The sequence below is a fragment of the Tachypleus tridentatus genome, chromosome 3 (genome assembly GCF_004210375.1).
Source record: "Tachypleus tridentatus isolate NWPU-2018 chromosome 3, ASM421037v1, whole genome shotgun sequence".
NCBI classification, from domain to species: domain Eukaryota; kingdom Metazoa; phylum Arthropoda; class Merostomata; order Xiphosura; family Limulidae; genus Tachypleus; species Tachypleus tridentatus.
Window position 1 is genome coordinate 38,778,713 of NC_134827.1, and position 17,662 is coordinate 38,796,374.

The 17,662-nt window shown below is 31.9% G+C and overlaps 1 protein-coding gene across 1 annotated transcript in view; it reads left to right on the plus strand.

Annotated features, from left to right (window-relative positions):
* Window positions 1–17,662, plus strand: part of LOC143246716 (transmembrane 9 superfamily member 1-like) — a 61,976-nt gene that overhangs the window by 13,882 nt on the left and 30,432 nt on the right. Inside the window, 7 exon segments of the mRNA XM_076493808.1 lie at window positions 2,400–2,509; window positions 3,329–3,392; window positions 5,718–5,789; window positions 9,895–10,033; window positions 14,633–14,758; window positions 14,934–15,026; window positions 15,409–15,519. Coding sequence (XP_076349923.1) covers window positions 2,400–2,509; window positions 3,329–3,392; window positions 5,718–5,789; window positions 9,895–10,033; window positions 14,633–14,758; window positions 14,934–15,026; window positions 15,409–15,519 — 715 coding nt within the window.

Consider the following 17,662-nt stretch of genomic DNA (forward strand, 5'->3'; position numbering starts at 1 on the left):
TACGCCAATTTGAATACAATAGAACGAGGTACGCCAATTTGAATACAATAGAACGAGGTAATGCCAATTTGAATACAATAGAACGAGGTACGCCAATTTGAATACAATAGAACGAGGTACGCCAATTTGAATACAATAGAACGAGGTACGCCAATTTGAATACAATGAGAACGAGGTACGCCAATTTGAATACAATGAGAACGAGGTACGCCAATTTGAATACAATGAGAACGAGGTACGCCAATTTGAATACAATGAGAACGAGGTACGCCAATTTGAATACAATGAGAACGAGGTACGCCAATTTGAATACAATGAGAACGAGGTACGCCAATTTGAATACAATGAGAACGAGGTACGCCAATTTGAATACAATGAGAACGAGGTACGCCAATTTGAATACAATGAGAACGAGGTACGCCAATTTGAATACAATGAGAACGAGGTACGCCAATTTGAATACAATGAGAACAAGGTACGCCAATTTGAATACAATAGAACGAGGTACGCCAATTTGAATACAATGAGAACGAGGTACGCCAATTTGAATACAATGAGAACGAGGTACGTCAATTTGAATACAATAGAACGAGGTACGTCAATTTGAATACAATGAGAACGAGGTACGTCAATTTGAATACAATAGAACGAGGTACGTCAATTTGAATACAATGAGAACGAGGTACGTCAATTTGAATACAATGAGAACGAGGTACGTCAATTTGAATACAATGAGAACAAGGTACGTCAATTTGAATACAATAGAACGAGGTACGTCAATTTGAATACAATAGAACGAGGTACGTCAATTTGAATACAATAGAACGAGGTACGTCAATTTGAATACAATGAGAACGAGGTACGTCAATTTGAATACAATGAGAACGAGGTACGTCAATTTGAATACAATAGAACGAGGTACGTTAATTGTTATTTGATGTAAATCGTACTCCATTGTCTTCATTTTAATTTTTTTTAAATTTACAAACCTATAAAAGTCATCTGATTTTACTACAAGTTTCATTGCAAGCACTAAAAGTGTCTGTTTCTGGTGTACTTCTATAATCTTTATAAGAATTAGATTTCCTTATGTGTACAGATGTACGAAAATATCGTTTCATCGGTCGTATTTTGGGTTAATAAAACCTTGTACAATTAAGGTGAAATTCTTCTTTTGTGGCAATGTGGGTTTGGGCGTTCGACTCATAATCTGAGGGTCCCAGGTTCAAATCCCCGTTGCACTAAACATGCTCACACTTCCAGCCATGGGGACGTTATAATGTGACGATCAATCTTACTATTCGTTGGTAAAAAAGTAGCCCAAGAGTTGGCAGTGGGTGGTGATGACTAGCTGCCTTCCTTCTAGTCTTACACTGCTAAATTAGGGACGGCTAGCACAGATAGCCCTCAAGTAGCTTTGCACAAAATTCAAAAACAAACAAACAAACAATCATTTTTTGTGTGGTTAATCTGGATGACAGAAAGATGATGAATTCACTCATGTGTGAGGATATTTTTTGATCCAAAACTAAGATGCACGTTAATTAATTTAAAAGACGAATTCACATTTTAAGGTAATTAAAACTGATTGTCATAAAAATTGGTGATTAGGATTACACTCTGGAATGTCAGGTAGGAGACCAAGGTCCTCGGTTACATTTAAACTTTATGTAATGCTAGTTCCAACATTACAATCATTTGCAAATGTAGTAAACTCTATCTGTTTCCTGTTGCTATCAACATGTTTCTTGTACCGTAGTGATGGCTGCCTAGTAATGGTCATTATTTAGCAACTGTTAAACATGTTACCTTAAAAATAACTATAAACAAGTTCTAATCTCATACAGACCCTATTAACATTAACAAGTGTATACCCATGAGATATAAAAAAAATCTGATTACATAGCAGAAGTTGTGTCTTGACCAACATCATTCTCTCCTGATTACATAGCAGAAGTTGTCTTGACCAACATTATTCTCTCCTGATTACATAGCAGAAGTTGTGTCTTGACCAACATTATTCTCTCCTGATTACATAGCAGAAGTTGTGTCTTGACCAACATTATTCTCTCCTGATTACATAGCAGAAGTTGTGTCTTGACCAACATTATTCTCTCTGATTACATAGCAGAAGTTGTGTCTTGACCAACATTATTCTCTCCTGATTACATAGCAGAAGTTGTGTCTTGACCAACATTATTCTCTCCTGATTACATAGCAGAAGTTGTGTCTTGACCAACATTATTCTCTCCTGATTACATAGCAGAAGTTGTGTCTTGACCAACATTATTCTCTCCTCCTTGATTTTATGGAAGGAACTTGTTTCTATGATATAACAGAGAATCATCGGAGAATGAATTCTTGAGAGTCAAATTTTAATGTTTTAATATTATTTTCAGATTATTGGAGCTAATGTGTCAACAAAGGATCATTCTCCTCTCTCGCTAGACAACTTGGAGGCACCAGTAGATGTAACACACACTTATTCTGTGAACTGGATTCCGTCAAAGTAAGCAGTGTTTAATTAATCTGGATTCCAATTTACCTACCACACATTTATTCTGTGAACTGGATCCCATTACAGTAAGCAGTGTTTAATTAATCTGGGCTCTAGTTTACCTACCACACATTCTGTGAACTGGATCCCATTACAGTAAGCAGTGTTTAATTAATCTGGACTCTAGTTTACATAACACACACTTGTTATGTAAACTGGACTCCAGTTTACCAAAGACACGGTGACCTGTATTGTATCAGGGTAGGCTGTTTTGTTTAATTATGGATTTAAGTTTACCTAACACAATATACTGAATTGTATCAAAATAGACTGTTTTCCTTTAAATTATATTTTGTTGATACACAAAACCACTAGACAAGTAAAAAATTGCAAAATATATATAATATTAAGGTTAATATTTTATGTATATACTGAATGTTGCACTAGATATAAAATGAAAAGTCTTGGATCAGTCCTAGAAATTATCACCAGATACTCTAAAACACTAATGAACACCTATGTAAAACTGAAATTAATTCACACATTGTAATAAAAAAAAACAATATTTTATTTAATAAAATTAATATATATTTTTTGTAATAATATATTTTACCACATCTCTTTGTAAAAGAATTTAGTATTGACCTAAACGTAAAAAGAATGTATTCATACAGAATAAAAAACAGTACTTAGTACTTATACAGACGTGTGTTTCCTTCTGTGTAAAATACACAGACGTGTTAATGTTGTATAGTAATAATTTACTCTGTTTTGCTTGTGATGAAAGTTGTCTTCAAATTGTTTAAAAGACTGTTTGTGTGTATTTTTTAGATTGACTTATGCAGAAAAAATCAAGGAAGCTCGTATCAACGACTTCTTCCCTAAAACGTTAGAGGTACGTCATTACAGATGCAGAACAGCTTCTATCAGTTATGTAGAGGAATATACAAGTTTTATATATGACTGGTATAAAAGCTTATAAAAAATGGAGGGAAACCAAAACTTGTAGGTTTCAATCCTCTAATGTGCACTTACAATTTTGCCACCCTAAACATATATAAGAAAAATAAAAGGCCTTTTAGACTCGGGATACCAAAAATTATCGTGAACAGTATCTGCTTTACCTAAAGAGTGGTTGGTTCCATTACTGATACCTGTCCCAGCAGTTACTGTTCACTTTGTATCTTATCACATCAATTGTATAACTGCAGTAGTCCTATTAAAACCACATTAACTGTACATACTTTATCATCACTGAGAGCTTCTCTACTTAACAAATTAATTTCACTCGGTGTTAAATAAACTTTTAGTTTTTATGTGGTGTGAAAAGTACCAATCGGTACTAAATAAACCTTTAGTTTTTATGTGGTGTGAAAAGTACCAATCGGTACTAAATAAACCTTTAGTTTTTATGTGGTGTGAAAAGTACCAATCGGTACTAAATAAACCTTTAGTTGTTATGTGGTGTGAAAAGTACCAATCGGTACTAAATAAACCTTTAGTTTTTATGTGGTGTGAAAAGTACCAATCGGTACTAAATAAACCTTTAGTTTTATGTGGTGTGAAAAGTACCAATCGGTACTAAATAAACCTTTAGTTTTTATGTGGTGTGAAAAGTACCAATCGGTACTAAATAAACCTTTAGTTTTAATGTGGTGTGAAAAGTACCAATCGGTACTAAATAAACCTTTAGTTTTTATGTGGTGTGAAAAGTACCAATCGGTACTAAATAAACCTTTAGTTTTTATGTGGTGTGAAACATACCAATCGGTACTAAATAAACCTTTAGTTTTTATGTGGTGTGAAAAGTACCAATCGGTACTAAATAAACCTTTAGTTTTTATGTAGTGTGAAAAGTACCAAACTTTAGTTGCTGTTCACTCCTATGGTACCAATTTAATTCAACTAAAATTGGAACGGCCAATGAAAAAATAAAGTACAATAGAAGAAAAAGTAGAATTAGACTCAAGAAATTGAGCGTGACTGCCTGACTAACTAACAGACATTTAACTTTTATGATTATGATGGTACATTTCTGCTTTTTCCGGCAATTTAAAACTGATCGTTGTTCATTTACTTTCATTATTTTAGTGTTCTAATTACCCAAAAGTGTAGTGACTAACTAGATAATATTTTGTGACACCTTTGCAACTACTACAACTAACTGGATATTTTTCTTAAATTTATATAAGTGTAATAATTACTATATTATTCATGATATGAAAACTATTTATAGAAGTTAGGAACTGTGCACAGAATTTGGTGCAAGAAATATAAGTGTAGACATAGTTTAATACAACCTTGTAAACTCTGGTATGTAAATATTGATAAAGTTTATGAAATATAAGTGTAGACATAGTTTAATACAACCTTGTAAACTCTGGTATGTAAATATTGATAAAGTTTATGTGAAGGCTGATTAATTCCACATTTCAATTCACATCTAACTAAGGCATGGGATTTATCATAGAAATACATTTCATTTTATGTCACTGAGGATTTCTAGGGTACAGTGTTAGACTGTTGTACATGTATTATAAGAATGACAGTCAAATTATATCATTAACTTAGAGCAACCTAAAAGTTGGTGGTAGATAGAGCTGACAAGCTGCTTTTCCTAGTCTATCAGTTCCTAATTAGTAATGGTGTATAAAGATAGTCATTCAGTAACATTGCACAAGTATCTAAAACAAACAAATTATATCAGAATAAAGTTATATTATCCTGAATTCTGAATATAGCTTCCACTTCTTTGTCACTGTGACAGGACCTGGCATGGCCAAGTGGTTAAGGCACTCAACTAATAATCTCAGGGTTGTGGGTTCGAATCCCCAACACACCAAGCATGCTCGCCGTTTCAGTTGTGTGGGCATTATAATGTGACAGTCAATCTCGTTATTTCTTGATAAGAGTGTAGCTCAAGAGTTAGCAGTGAGTGGTGATGGATAGTTAAATTCCTTTAGTCTTACACTGCTAAATTAGGGATGGCTAGTGCAGATTGCCCTCATATAGCTTTGTGTGAAATTCAATTAAAAACAAACACTGTGGCAGAGTTCAGAGGTGCATATTTAAGGAAACAGTGAATCATACAGTTACTTTCAAATTTGAGAACATAATATTATGAATGAAATTGAGAAGTATTATTCAATGTTTTATTTATGCTGTTAGTAAGGCATACTATGATTGAACGTTTATTTCTAATTTATTTGTTATCTTGCAGATTCATTGGCTTTCTATTATGAATTCAGCAGTGCTGGTGGTTTTGTTGATTGGATTTGTCACTGTGATTTTAGTAAGTATGTGTGTCTTGTCACTGTATTTTAGTAAGTATGTGCATATGTCACTGTATTTTAGTATGTGCATATGTCACTGTATTTTAGTAAGTATGTGCATATGTCACTGTATTTAGTAAGTATGTGTGTTTTGTCACTGTATTTTAGTAAGTATGTGCGTATGTCACTGTATTTTAGTAAGTATGTAGGAGATGTCACTGTATTTTAGTAAGTATGCGCCAAAGCATATGTCACTGTATTTTTTAGTAAGTATGTGCGCGTATGTCACTGTATTTTAGTAAGCATGTGCATGCATGTCACTGTATTTTAGTAAGTATGTAATGGTATGTCAATCAGTATTTTAGTAAGCATATGTGCGTATGTCACTGTATTTTAGTAAGTATGTAAAGATGTCAATCAGTATTTTAGTAAGTATGTACATGATGTCACTCAGTATTTTAGTAAGTATGTACGCGATGTCACTGTATTTTAGTAAGTATGTAAGCATTATGTCACTGTATTTTAGTAAGCATAAATGCGTGATGTCACTGCATTTAGTAAGGTATGTGCGCATGTCACTGTATTTTAGTAAGTATGTGCGTATGTCACTGTATTTTAGTAAGTATGTGCGTATGTCACTGTATTTTAGTAAGTATGTAATGATGTCACTGTATTTTAGTAAGTATGTGCGTATGTCACTGTATTTTAGTAAGTATGTGCGTATGTCACTGTATTTTAGTAAGTATGTGCGTATGTCACTGTATTTTAGTAAGTATGTACGTATGTCACTGTATTTTAGTAAGTATGTGCGTATGTCACTGTATTTTAGTAAGTATGTGTGTCTTGTCACTGTATTTTAGTAAGTATGTTCATATGTCACTGTATTTTAATGCTACCTGAAGTCATCTGTTATTTCTTGGAGTCTTTATTTTTTGTTGCTATATTTAGTGAATTTCTGAGACTTAATGTTATTAGAACTAATGGTCCTATGATAAACCACAGATATTAAATCTTCTCTTTGAACCTGAATATCTCTTCTCAAGGCTGTTCTGGTTGTAATGTGGAGACAGAGAGATATATCTTGGTCATGATTTAAGTATGGGGTCGAACTTGATAAAGTCTTTGTGTTTTATTGAACATTGCTACTGCTTGTCATACTTTTGGAGCGAAGTAAGAGTAGCTTTACTAAAAACTGTTTAGTTTCTCAAGTTTGGCTTGCAGTGAATGTGGACTACAAGATTCTGTAAACATAACTGTAACAAACCAGATTTATTGTTTTACTTCAATGTTCATATATAGATGTGTTTACAGTTACAGATGTTACACAACTTGATTGAACATTTTCAACTGTGTTTGAAGAAACTCTGCTCTTTATTGTGATCTTTGAACTTACATACATGTATAGAGTATTATATACTATCAGATGCATTCACTTACAACTGTGTTCACTTGTAGCTAACCATGCCAGTTTGATTAAAATCAAACCTTTGTCATGTAACATTACAAGTGTTAATGAGATGAGTTGGTAGTGATTGTTCCATATTTGGATCTCTGTCATGTAACATTACAAGTGTTAATGAGATTATTTGGTAGTGATTGTTCCATATTTGGATCTCTGTCATGTAACATTACAAGTGTTAATTAGATGGTTTGGTACTGATTGTTCCATATTTGGATCTCTGTCATGTAACATTACAAGTGTTAATTAGATGATTTGGTAGTGATTGTTCCATATTTGGATCTCTGTCATGTAACATTACAAGTGTTAATGAGATTATTTGGTAGTGATTGTTCCATATTTGGATCTCTGTCATGTAACATTACAAGTGTTAATTAGATGGTTTTTGGTATTGATTATTCCATATTTGGAACTCTGTCATGTAACATCACAAGTGTTAATGAGATGAGTTGGTAGTGATTGTTCCATATTTGGATCTCTGTCATGTAACATTACAAGTGTTAATGAGATGAGTTGGTAGTGATTGTTCCATATTTGGATCTCTGTCATGTAACATTACAAGTGTTAATTAGATGGTTTTTGGTATTGATTATTCCATATTTGGATCTCTGTCATGTAACATTACAAGTGTTAATGAGATGAGTTGGTAGTGATTGTTCCATATTTGGATCTCTGTCATGTAACATTACAAGTGTTAATGAGATGAGTTGGTAGTGATTGTTCCATATTTGGATCTCTGTCATGTAACATTACAAGTGTTAATGAGATGAGTTGGTAGTGATTGTTCCATATTTGGATCTCTGTCATGTAACATTACAAGTGTTAATGAGATGAGTTGGTAGTGATTGTTCCATATTTGGATCTCTGTCATGTAACATTACAAGTGTTAATGAGATGAGTTGGTAGTGATTGTTCCATATTTGGATCTCTTGTCATGTAACATTACAAGTGTTAATGAGATAATTTGGTAGTGATTGTTCCATATTTGGATCTCTGTCATGTAACATTACAAGTGTTAATGAGATTATTTGGTAGTGATTGTTCCATATTTGGATCTCTTGTCATGTAACATTACAAGTGTTAATGAGATGAGTTGGTAGTGATTGTTCCATATTTGGATCTCTTGTCATGTAACATTACAAGTGTTAATGAGATAATTTGGTAGTGATTGTTCCATATTTGGATCTCTGTCATGTAACATTACAAGTGTTAATGAGATGAGTTGGTAGTGATTGTTCCATATTTGGATCTCTTGTCATGTAACATTACAAGTGTTAATGAGATAATTTGGTAGTGATTGTTCCATATTTGGATCTCTGTCATGTAACATTACAAGTGTTAATGAGATTATTTGGTAGTGATTGTTCCATATTTGGATCTCTGTCATGTAACATTACAAGTGTTAATTAGATGGTTTTTGGTATTGATTATTCCATATTTGGAACTCTGTCATGTAACATCACAAGTGTTAATGAGATGAGTTGGTAGTGATTGTTCCATATTTGGATCTCTGTCATGTAACATTACAAGTGTTAATGAGATGAGTTGGTAGTGATTGTTCCATATTTGGATCTCTGTCATGTAACATTACAAGTGTTAATTAGATGGTTTTTGGTATTGATTATTCCATATTTGGATCTCTGTCATGTAACATTACAAGTGTTAATGAGATGAGTTGGTAGTGATTGTTCCATATTTGGATCTCTGTCATGTAACATTACAAGTGTTAATTAGATGGTTTTTGGTAGTGATTGTTCCATATTTGGATCTCTGTCATGTAACATTACAAGTGTTAATGAGATTATTTGGTAGTGATTGTTCCATATTTGGATCTCTTGTCATGTAACATTACAAGTGTTAATGAGATGAGTTGGTAGTGATTGTTCCATATTTGGATCTCTTGTCATGTAACATTACAAGTGTTAATGAGATGAGTTGGTAGTGATTGTTCCATATTTGGATCTCTTGTCATGTAACATTACAAGTGTTAATGAGATTATTTGGTAGTGATTGTTCCATACTTGGATCTCTTGTCATGTAACATTACAAGTGTTAATGAGATGAGTTGGTAGTGATTGTTCCATATTTGGATCTCTGTCATGTAACATTACAAGTGTTAATGAGATGAGTTGGTAGTGATTGTTCCATATTTGGATCTCTGTCATGTAACATTACAAGTGTTAATGAGATGAGTTGGTAGTGATTGTTCCATATTTGGATCTCTTGTCATGTAACATTACAAGTGTTAATGAGATGAGTTGGTAGTGATTGTTCCATATTTGGATCTCTTGTCATGTAACATTACAAGTGTTAATGAGATTATTTGGTAGTGATTGTTCCATACTTGGATCTCTTGTCATGTAACATTACAAGTGTTAATGAGATGAGTTGGTAGTGATTGTTCCATATTTGGATCTCTGTCATGTAACATTACAAGTGTTAATGAGATGAGTTGGTAGTGATTGTTCCATATTTGGATCTCTGTCATGTAACATTACAAGTGTTAATGAGATGAGTTGGTAGTGATTGTTCCATATTTGGATCTCTGTCATGTAACATTACAAGTGTTACATGAGATGATTTGTTAGTGATTGTTCCATACTTGGATCTCTGTCATGTAACATTACAAGTGTTAATTAGATGGTTTTTGGTATTGATTATTCCAGACTCGAATATTGAAGAACGACTTTGCTCGTTACAACACCGAAGACAAAGAAATGGATGCTGATGAGTACGGATGGAAGATTATTTATACAGATGTCTTTCGTTTTCCACCCTATAAAAGCTTGTTTTGTGCTGTATTAGGTAACAGTATCCTTATGACAGGCATTTGTACAATAGTAAAAGTTACATTGACCTTTATGTACAATGTTTATACAAATTATCTATAATTATTGTTTTTTTAATATTTATAGTTTTGTATTTATTTACCCCTCACTGTGTTCTGGAAGCTCAATAATACAGTCTAGTGTAGCATGCAACAACATTGTTGTTAACTTAGACATGCATTAACTTCATAAGACCTGGGTGAGTCAAAGTATTTAAATTAATTATCCTGACAAGACCTGGGTGAGTCAAAGTATTTAAATTAATTATCCTAATAAGACCTGGGTGAGTCAAAGTATTTAAATTAATTATCCTAACAAGACCTGGGTGAGTCAAAGTATTTAAATTAAGTATCCTGACAAGACCTGGGTGAGTCAAAGTATTTAAATTAAGTATCCTGACAAGACCTGGGTGAGTCAAAGTATTTAAATTAATTATCCTGACAAGACCTGGGTGAGTCAAAGTGTGCATTTAACCAATCTTTTCACAGAGTTGTGTTTAGAATTTAGTTATGTAATTTTATTATCAATGTATGTTAGTAAAGTTTGCATGAAAATGTAGTTTATAAAATTATATTTTAGTATCATAGAAGTGTTAATTTCAAAACAAAATATTTAGCATTTTCACTGTGCAATTAATTTTCAGGGTGATTCCCCAAAAATGTGTCAATTATTTGTCAAAAAATAAAATTATTAATATGACCCTTTGTATTAGTTTTTCAGTATTGAAAGAAGATATATTTTCTATATCTGACAGTAATATTCCTTGAAAACTATACTTGATAGTGAGAAATAACGAGTTAAACAGTTGTGGATAATTAGACAAAAGGTGTTCTCCAATAAATTACTCAAATATAGGCAAGACTAAATCAATAAACATCCAGATTTCATGGTGTAAAACACAGATGGCAGCACATACGTGTTATAGGAAAATGTTCCCACGTTTCAGTGAAAGAAAATTTTTTTTTTTAGTAGCTGTGGTGTAATTTATTATTTCACAGTCAGTGGATATAACTGTTTATTTGGATGTATCTTAACTAAGCTACAAAATCCTCACTTATTTATATCATAGGGCATTTCTTTGTTGCATATTGACCATTTTAAATTTTCTTATTATTTTCTGACTTTGGCATAAAGTACACACTTATATTACAAATATTGCTGAACCATAATTTTAAGCCAATTCCTTCCTTCAATAAAATATTAACAAGGAAATCAAATCAATATCCAACACCTCTCGTATCACATCTTTGAAATAATCCCAGTAATTCTCTCTGATAATTGATATTGCATTGTTTCTAGCCAATAGAAAGAGAGAATTTACTTTCCTGAATTTATTACAGTGTTAGCTGTCCTGATTTTTATTAAGAGATGAACTCACTTAGGCAACTTATGGACATTCTCAACTTATTTACTGAGTTAGAAAATTAAGTATAATCAGTGATGTTGTGAAAACCCATTTGTAGAGAAATATATATGTAAAACCGGCTCATTTGGGTTGAGAAAATATTTTACGTAGAAGAGCGAACAACGTTTCGACCTTCTTCGGTCATCGTCAGGTTCACAAAGAAAGAAAGGTTACATATATAATTAAATTATAGAACTTTTAGGGCATTCTATTTTTGTCATTTAAGAAACTTTGTGTTCTAAATTGTGTATTTGAAATTTAAAACAAAAGATGGGTTTAAAATGCCTTGAGACATCCCGATGTCAAGAAAAAATACAAGTTTACAGAAGTGAGTGTCTTGTTTTTTAAATAAATTATTTATTCATTGTTACAAAAATAACTAAGTTATAAAAACTATAAACTTATTGGGTTAGATAAGAAAACTTAGATAGATAAAAGTAAATAGAAAATTATCCAAGATAAGCATGAGCACATGACGTCTGTCTTTGTTAATTTATTTATACAAAGCTGTGCCCCTGTGATAAATGGATTTCAACATGTCCTGAGATGCAGCTGTGAAACAATAAACCCGTATGAATTCAGATTTGAGTGTAGTAATAACTTGGTGTATAATATTTTGTTAAAATATGTAGTTCCAGAAAACAAACCTATATTAATTTAGACTTATTTTGTATTTATCAGCTATTCATTTTACTCTGTCTTCCTAATTTCATTATAGTTTATATTAGGGTAGAAAAATAGAAACAAAAATAGATAAAATATTAAAAACTATATATATTAAATTATGAGAGCAAAATATTTTTTTTATTCTTAACAGAAAAATCACCTTGCAATCAGATTAGTCAGAGAGTGAGTCAGAGTGTCTCCTTGAATTTCTAGACAATTAACTAATAAAAAGTACTTTATTGAAAAATCAATTTCTTTTTCTAAGCAACAAACTTTCAGTAATTACTTAGTTTGCCAAATATCCTAGGGGTACACTCAAAGTTATAGCCAGCCTTAATTTTTCAGTAGAGACTTGGTCTAATGTGCCAGTTCTGTACATGTAAAGTTAATTGGATGTCTATTCATGCAGCTGTGTTAATTGTGTATGTAAGATAATATGTTGGCATTGTCTTGAACTAAGACCAAATAAAGATGCCTAATTTGTATCGTTGTTACGTTCGTGAATAACTGTGACATTCAGTTGTATCAGATGTCAGTGTTTGTAATGTTACACAATAAAATTGCATGTAAAATTTAGTTTAGTAAATTCAAGTTTTTTTACTCTAAATTACTGAACTTGAGTTTTATTTCATTAACTTGTAGGTCTGTCTCGTAAACAGAATTTTAGAACCAAACAATAAAGCAACAAAAGCAAAACAAACATGATATGTTTCAGTAAGAAATACTAAACGTAACAAAACCTGTAGTGTATTGTATAAAACGTGCTTCTGTGAAGATGATACCGTCACGTGGTGTGCTGTTTAAAACATCGTACATTTATGTGAGATTTAAAGATGACAAAATCACACATCGTGTTATATAAAACACTGGAGTTAAGAGCACCATTAAACATTTTCCATTCAAATTTTGTTTAAAGTTATTTTTCAGTTAGACTTTCATTGTAGTATATATTTCCTGAAATTGTTTGCACTTTGATTTAAACTCAGCAAGACAAACTCTATCAACAATAATTTTACTCGAGTTGGAACACTATCTTTATACTTACTACTACTTTCAGTGGTCTTAAAACTTTCTAATGCACAAAAAGGAAACTAGATAATGTAACTAAAGTAAATTACATATTGATGAAAATGTCGGGAGCATGAAATACTGTTGGTTGTTTAGTTAATGTGTGACCCTTGGGAAATATAAATTAACTTAATCTTAAGAGCATAGGCTTGACCTGTGTTAGAGATTTTGATAACAGGAATAAGACAAACTCAGATTTGTCATATCACAACATATTTCCAACAGTCTAGTTTTGTGTGCCCTCTAGGCGAGAATCTGTAGATTTGTGTGCCCTCTAGGCGAGAGTCTGTAGTTTTATTGCAGAGATGGTTTGTTGTAAAGTCCTGCAGAATGTGTACCTTCCTTTCGGTCAAGTGATGGCAACATGTGACTTTAGTAGTTTTGCCACAGATACAAGTAACCTTAACATGTAAATACACAACTTGGAAAACTATAAGAAACTTGTTTCTACTATAGAAATAAACGTGGTGTGAATATTAACAATCTGGATTGTTCTTAATTTGGATGACTTTTCATCAAAGCAAATCTAATCAATTACCTGAGTGCTTGTGCATTGAATCTGAATGTCTGTTTGTTATGTGCATTTCATATGGTTGCATTATGCAATAGTCTGTACGAAAACTTTAGAGAATCAATTAGGGGTCAAACAGGATGTGAAAAGAGGTGATAATTACTGACCATAAAGCACCTTTACTCACTGTAAGCACTAGTTTACAACAATTATTTTGAGAATGACCTTGCACAAGAGATTTTTTTTTTATTAAGTATAACTGCTATCCAGAAGTTCTTGGAGTGACCTGTGTTAAATTTGTGTTAAAATTAAGATACGTATGAATAACAACGTGATTGAAATGCGACGTTGGTTTATGCAAAAAACCAATGAATGCATTTAGTATTCTTTAGATAAGACTTTGGTTTCAATAAAATGATTATTTCAGTGAATATAATGACCTAGTATGCTACTCTGGTTGTGCAACATGTGTACTTATTTGATAACATGGATGATAATAAATTATTAAGTGTATTATGCAGACATCTCCTACAATAGTCCACACACTAGTCATGTAGTAAAGCTTCTTAATATTGTTAGTCATGTTTACAATGAGTGATGACACTATTCGAATGACTCAACAATCTTGAAGGTATTTCATTACAAATGCATTTTGATAAATTAGGTTTCAGCATTTATGTTTTTTAAAAGACTGTTAAAATGCTTGATGTATCTTAATTTTAAGATAAATGGACAGTTTGAAAGATTGTGTAAAACTTTAATAAGTAACGATTCCATTCTGGAAAAGTTAAAAATATGATTTTAAGTATTATTTTGTAAAACTGTAAGACTGTATTAATAGTAACTTACAACTAACTCTACCTGTTATTACACAGTATACTTGAAAAAGCTATAAAGAATTTGAATGGTTTCTTTTTTTTCTGTAGGAGTTGGGTCTCAGTTTTTGGCCATAGCATTTGGAATCATGGTGATGGCTTTGTTTGACATCTTCAATGTCCACCATCATGGATCTATGAACACAGCAGCTTGTTTGTTGTATGCCTTTACGTCATGTAAGTAGTTGTCCTTATGGTCCATTATAATTTAGTGTTCTATGTGTATTTCTAATCTAATAATAATGTATGGTTCACTGTCACATTGCTTGGTAATAGTTTCTATGTTGACAGTTTGTATCAATGAATGTTAAGGTAGTATGGGATGTTTTTGTTTTTTTTATTTTCCTTGTAGGTATTGCTGGCTACATATCTGCAAAAATGTACAAGCAGATGGGAGAAGATAAATGGGTGTCTAACGTACATTTAACCTGTTGTGTTTTTGCAGGTAAGATTTTTGTATAACTTAGTTTATTGGTTTAACATACTGTGTTTCGGTTGGTTGGGTTCTGTATGTTATCTAGTATATTGGTTTGATAACATACTGGGTATTGGTTGGTTGGGTTCTGTATATTATCTAGTATATTGGTTTTACTCAATTTATTGTATGTTTTTTGGTTTTTTTTTAATCCCAAAAGTGACTTTGAAGACATTTCAACACTAAAAACCTCAGTGTGGTACACATTGTGTTTTTGTTGTATCAAGTAAATATTTTGTTGAAATATTCATTAAAATAATTTCCACTAAATACTGAATAAACATTTTAATAAAATAACAGAGTACAATTTAATGTTTTAGTTTTGTATGTCAGTATATTTATTTTCTTACAGTTCCATTCTTTGTTATTTGGAGTGTGCAAAACAGTATAGCATGGGCTTATAATTCCACACAGGCTTTACCGTATACAACTATAATCCTTCTGCTGGCAATATGGATTTTTGGTAAGTTGCAAACAAATTTTTTAGCATAATTTATTTGGATAAATAGTAAAGAAATGTTACACATGGCTCCACCTAGTAGACGCATATTACAAATGGTTTTAAGCCACTTACATGAAAGTGCAAGTTTTATCCTGCATTCTTACTTTTTTACAATTGGCCCATTATAGCCAAGTCGTTTGGACACTTGACCCTCATTCTAAGGGTCACAGGTTCAAATCCCTGTCCCACCAAACACACTCACATTTTCAGTCATGTGGCCATTATAACATGACAGGCAATCCTACTATTTATTGGTAAAAAAATTAGTCCAAGTGTTGACTGTGAGTGGTCATGACTGGCTGTCTTCTCTCTAGTCTGTCATTGCTAAATTATAGATGACAGATAGCCCTCGTGTAGCTTTGTACGAAAATCAAAACTTGTTACAATTTAATCATTTACCTGTAAAAATGTTCCATAAATCTGTAATTCTTACAAAATATTTGTTAAATGGAACTAAAGTTTTAGTGTAGGAAAGCTATAGTAAGTGAAAACATTGAGATTTTGTCCCAGTGAAAGATACATAGCTAAGGTTTTTGGTATAGACTTGTTTGTATCTTAAGCTTTGGTTTTATAATGTTTTTCCATCCTTTATTTTATGTAGTTATGAAGGTATGGGACAAAACTAATCCCATCCATTTCAAATCTGCTAAATAAAATATGGACTTAGATATTTAAAGTTAGTATATTGTTTTGATATGATTTTAACACTTACTTTGATAAAAAGAAAACTCCAAACTTCTGTATTTCATTTTAACCCTCAGGTTGTGAATTTTATTTATGAGAGCAGACTTCCTGTTTGTAATGATAAAACATAATAGAAAACCTGTTTTGTTTTTTTCAAATGTTTGGTTAATTGTTTTTGTCATGTTTGAAAATGGTGAAAATTGCAGTTTGATATTAAAAGCTAAACTTAATGTATTTTTATTGTACAATTTCTAAACATGTAGACGTAACAGAATTACTGATTTCACTTGTGAGATTTTTCTTTCTCATTGTCGTAGAGCTGTCATTTCTTGTTGTTTTTTTTCCTGAAATTCTATATATAATTGTATGTCTTTCTTAAGCCTGTCAGGTTATGTGAAGGTAACACGTTAATATTAGTGGTTTTCCTACTTTCTTAAACTAACAATTGCTCTAAAAAAAAATCCATTGGTAAACTTTGAAATCAATAGTTTTATGGGAACTTTACCCCCCATCATGCCCTTAAAAACTAGTAGAGTTCTTTTGGAAACATAACTTCTAAAAGGTGCCCTATTCCTCCCATAGGACCTAAGCAGTGAGTTGGAAAGCTTATATCTGTAACAATGAAGTACCTGTTGTAGGTGGAGCATTAGTCCATTAAGTTGGACCAACAAACTAACATCTGAAAGGAGTCCAGAGTGCAATAAGTTTAATAGAAGTACAGTGTAATATTTTCTATTAAAAACATATAAAATATTTATTCCAAATGTTTGTTTCATAAAGCAAGCTAGTAGTAGGCATCATTAGAGATGTATTATCAAAATAGCTGGTATGGATATTATAACTAATTAAAATAAAGAACAGAACAATGTTCTGATCTTCTTGGGTCATCTTTAGGTTGACCTGAAGACTGTGAGAATACATTTTTACTTCAAGTGGATTTCTCGTCATCATGAATATAGTTGCGTTGTTGCTAGAAAGTAGATAATCAATGTGTGTGTGAATATGTATATATACACAGTGATGTTTATTTCATTTATAATTTGTTAATGACCAAAAAACAATGGTTCATTTGAATTCATTGGTTATAATACTTAAATTTTTAAGAATATATTTGAGTTATTATGAGTACAGTACATGTGTGTTTTTAAAATTAGATATATATTATTAGTGGTTGGGAAAATGTCATCTTCGTATATTGATAGACAGTTTTTCAGGATTAGGTTCGAGACATTTCAACACTTACGGTTTTTCACACACTGTTATGTCTAAATAACCCGTACATCAACAAAATATTGATTGTTCTAAAATCCATGTAATGTTGTATCGTAATTTTTAGCATCAGGTCACTCACTATCTGGTAAAAGTTCATATTTAACAAAAACTGTTTGTATTAACATTTAGTTACATTTGTTTGTCTGTA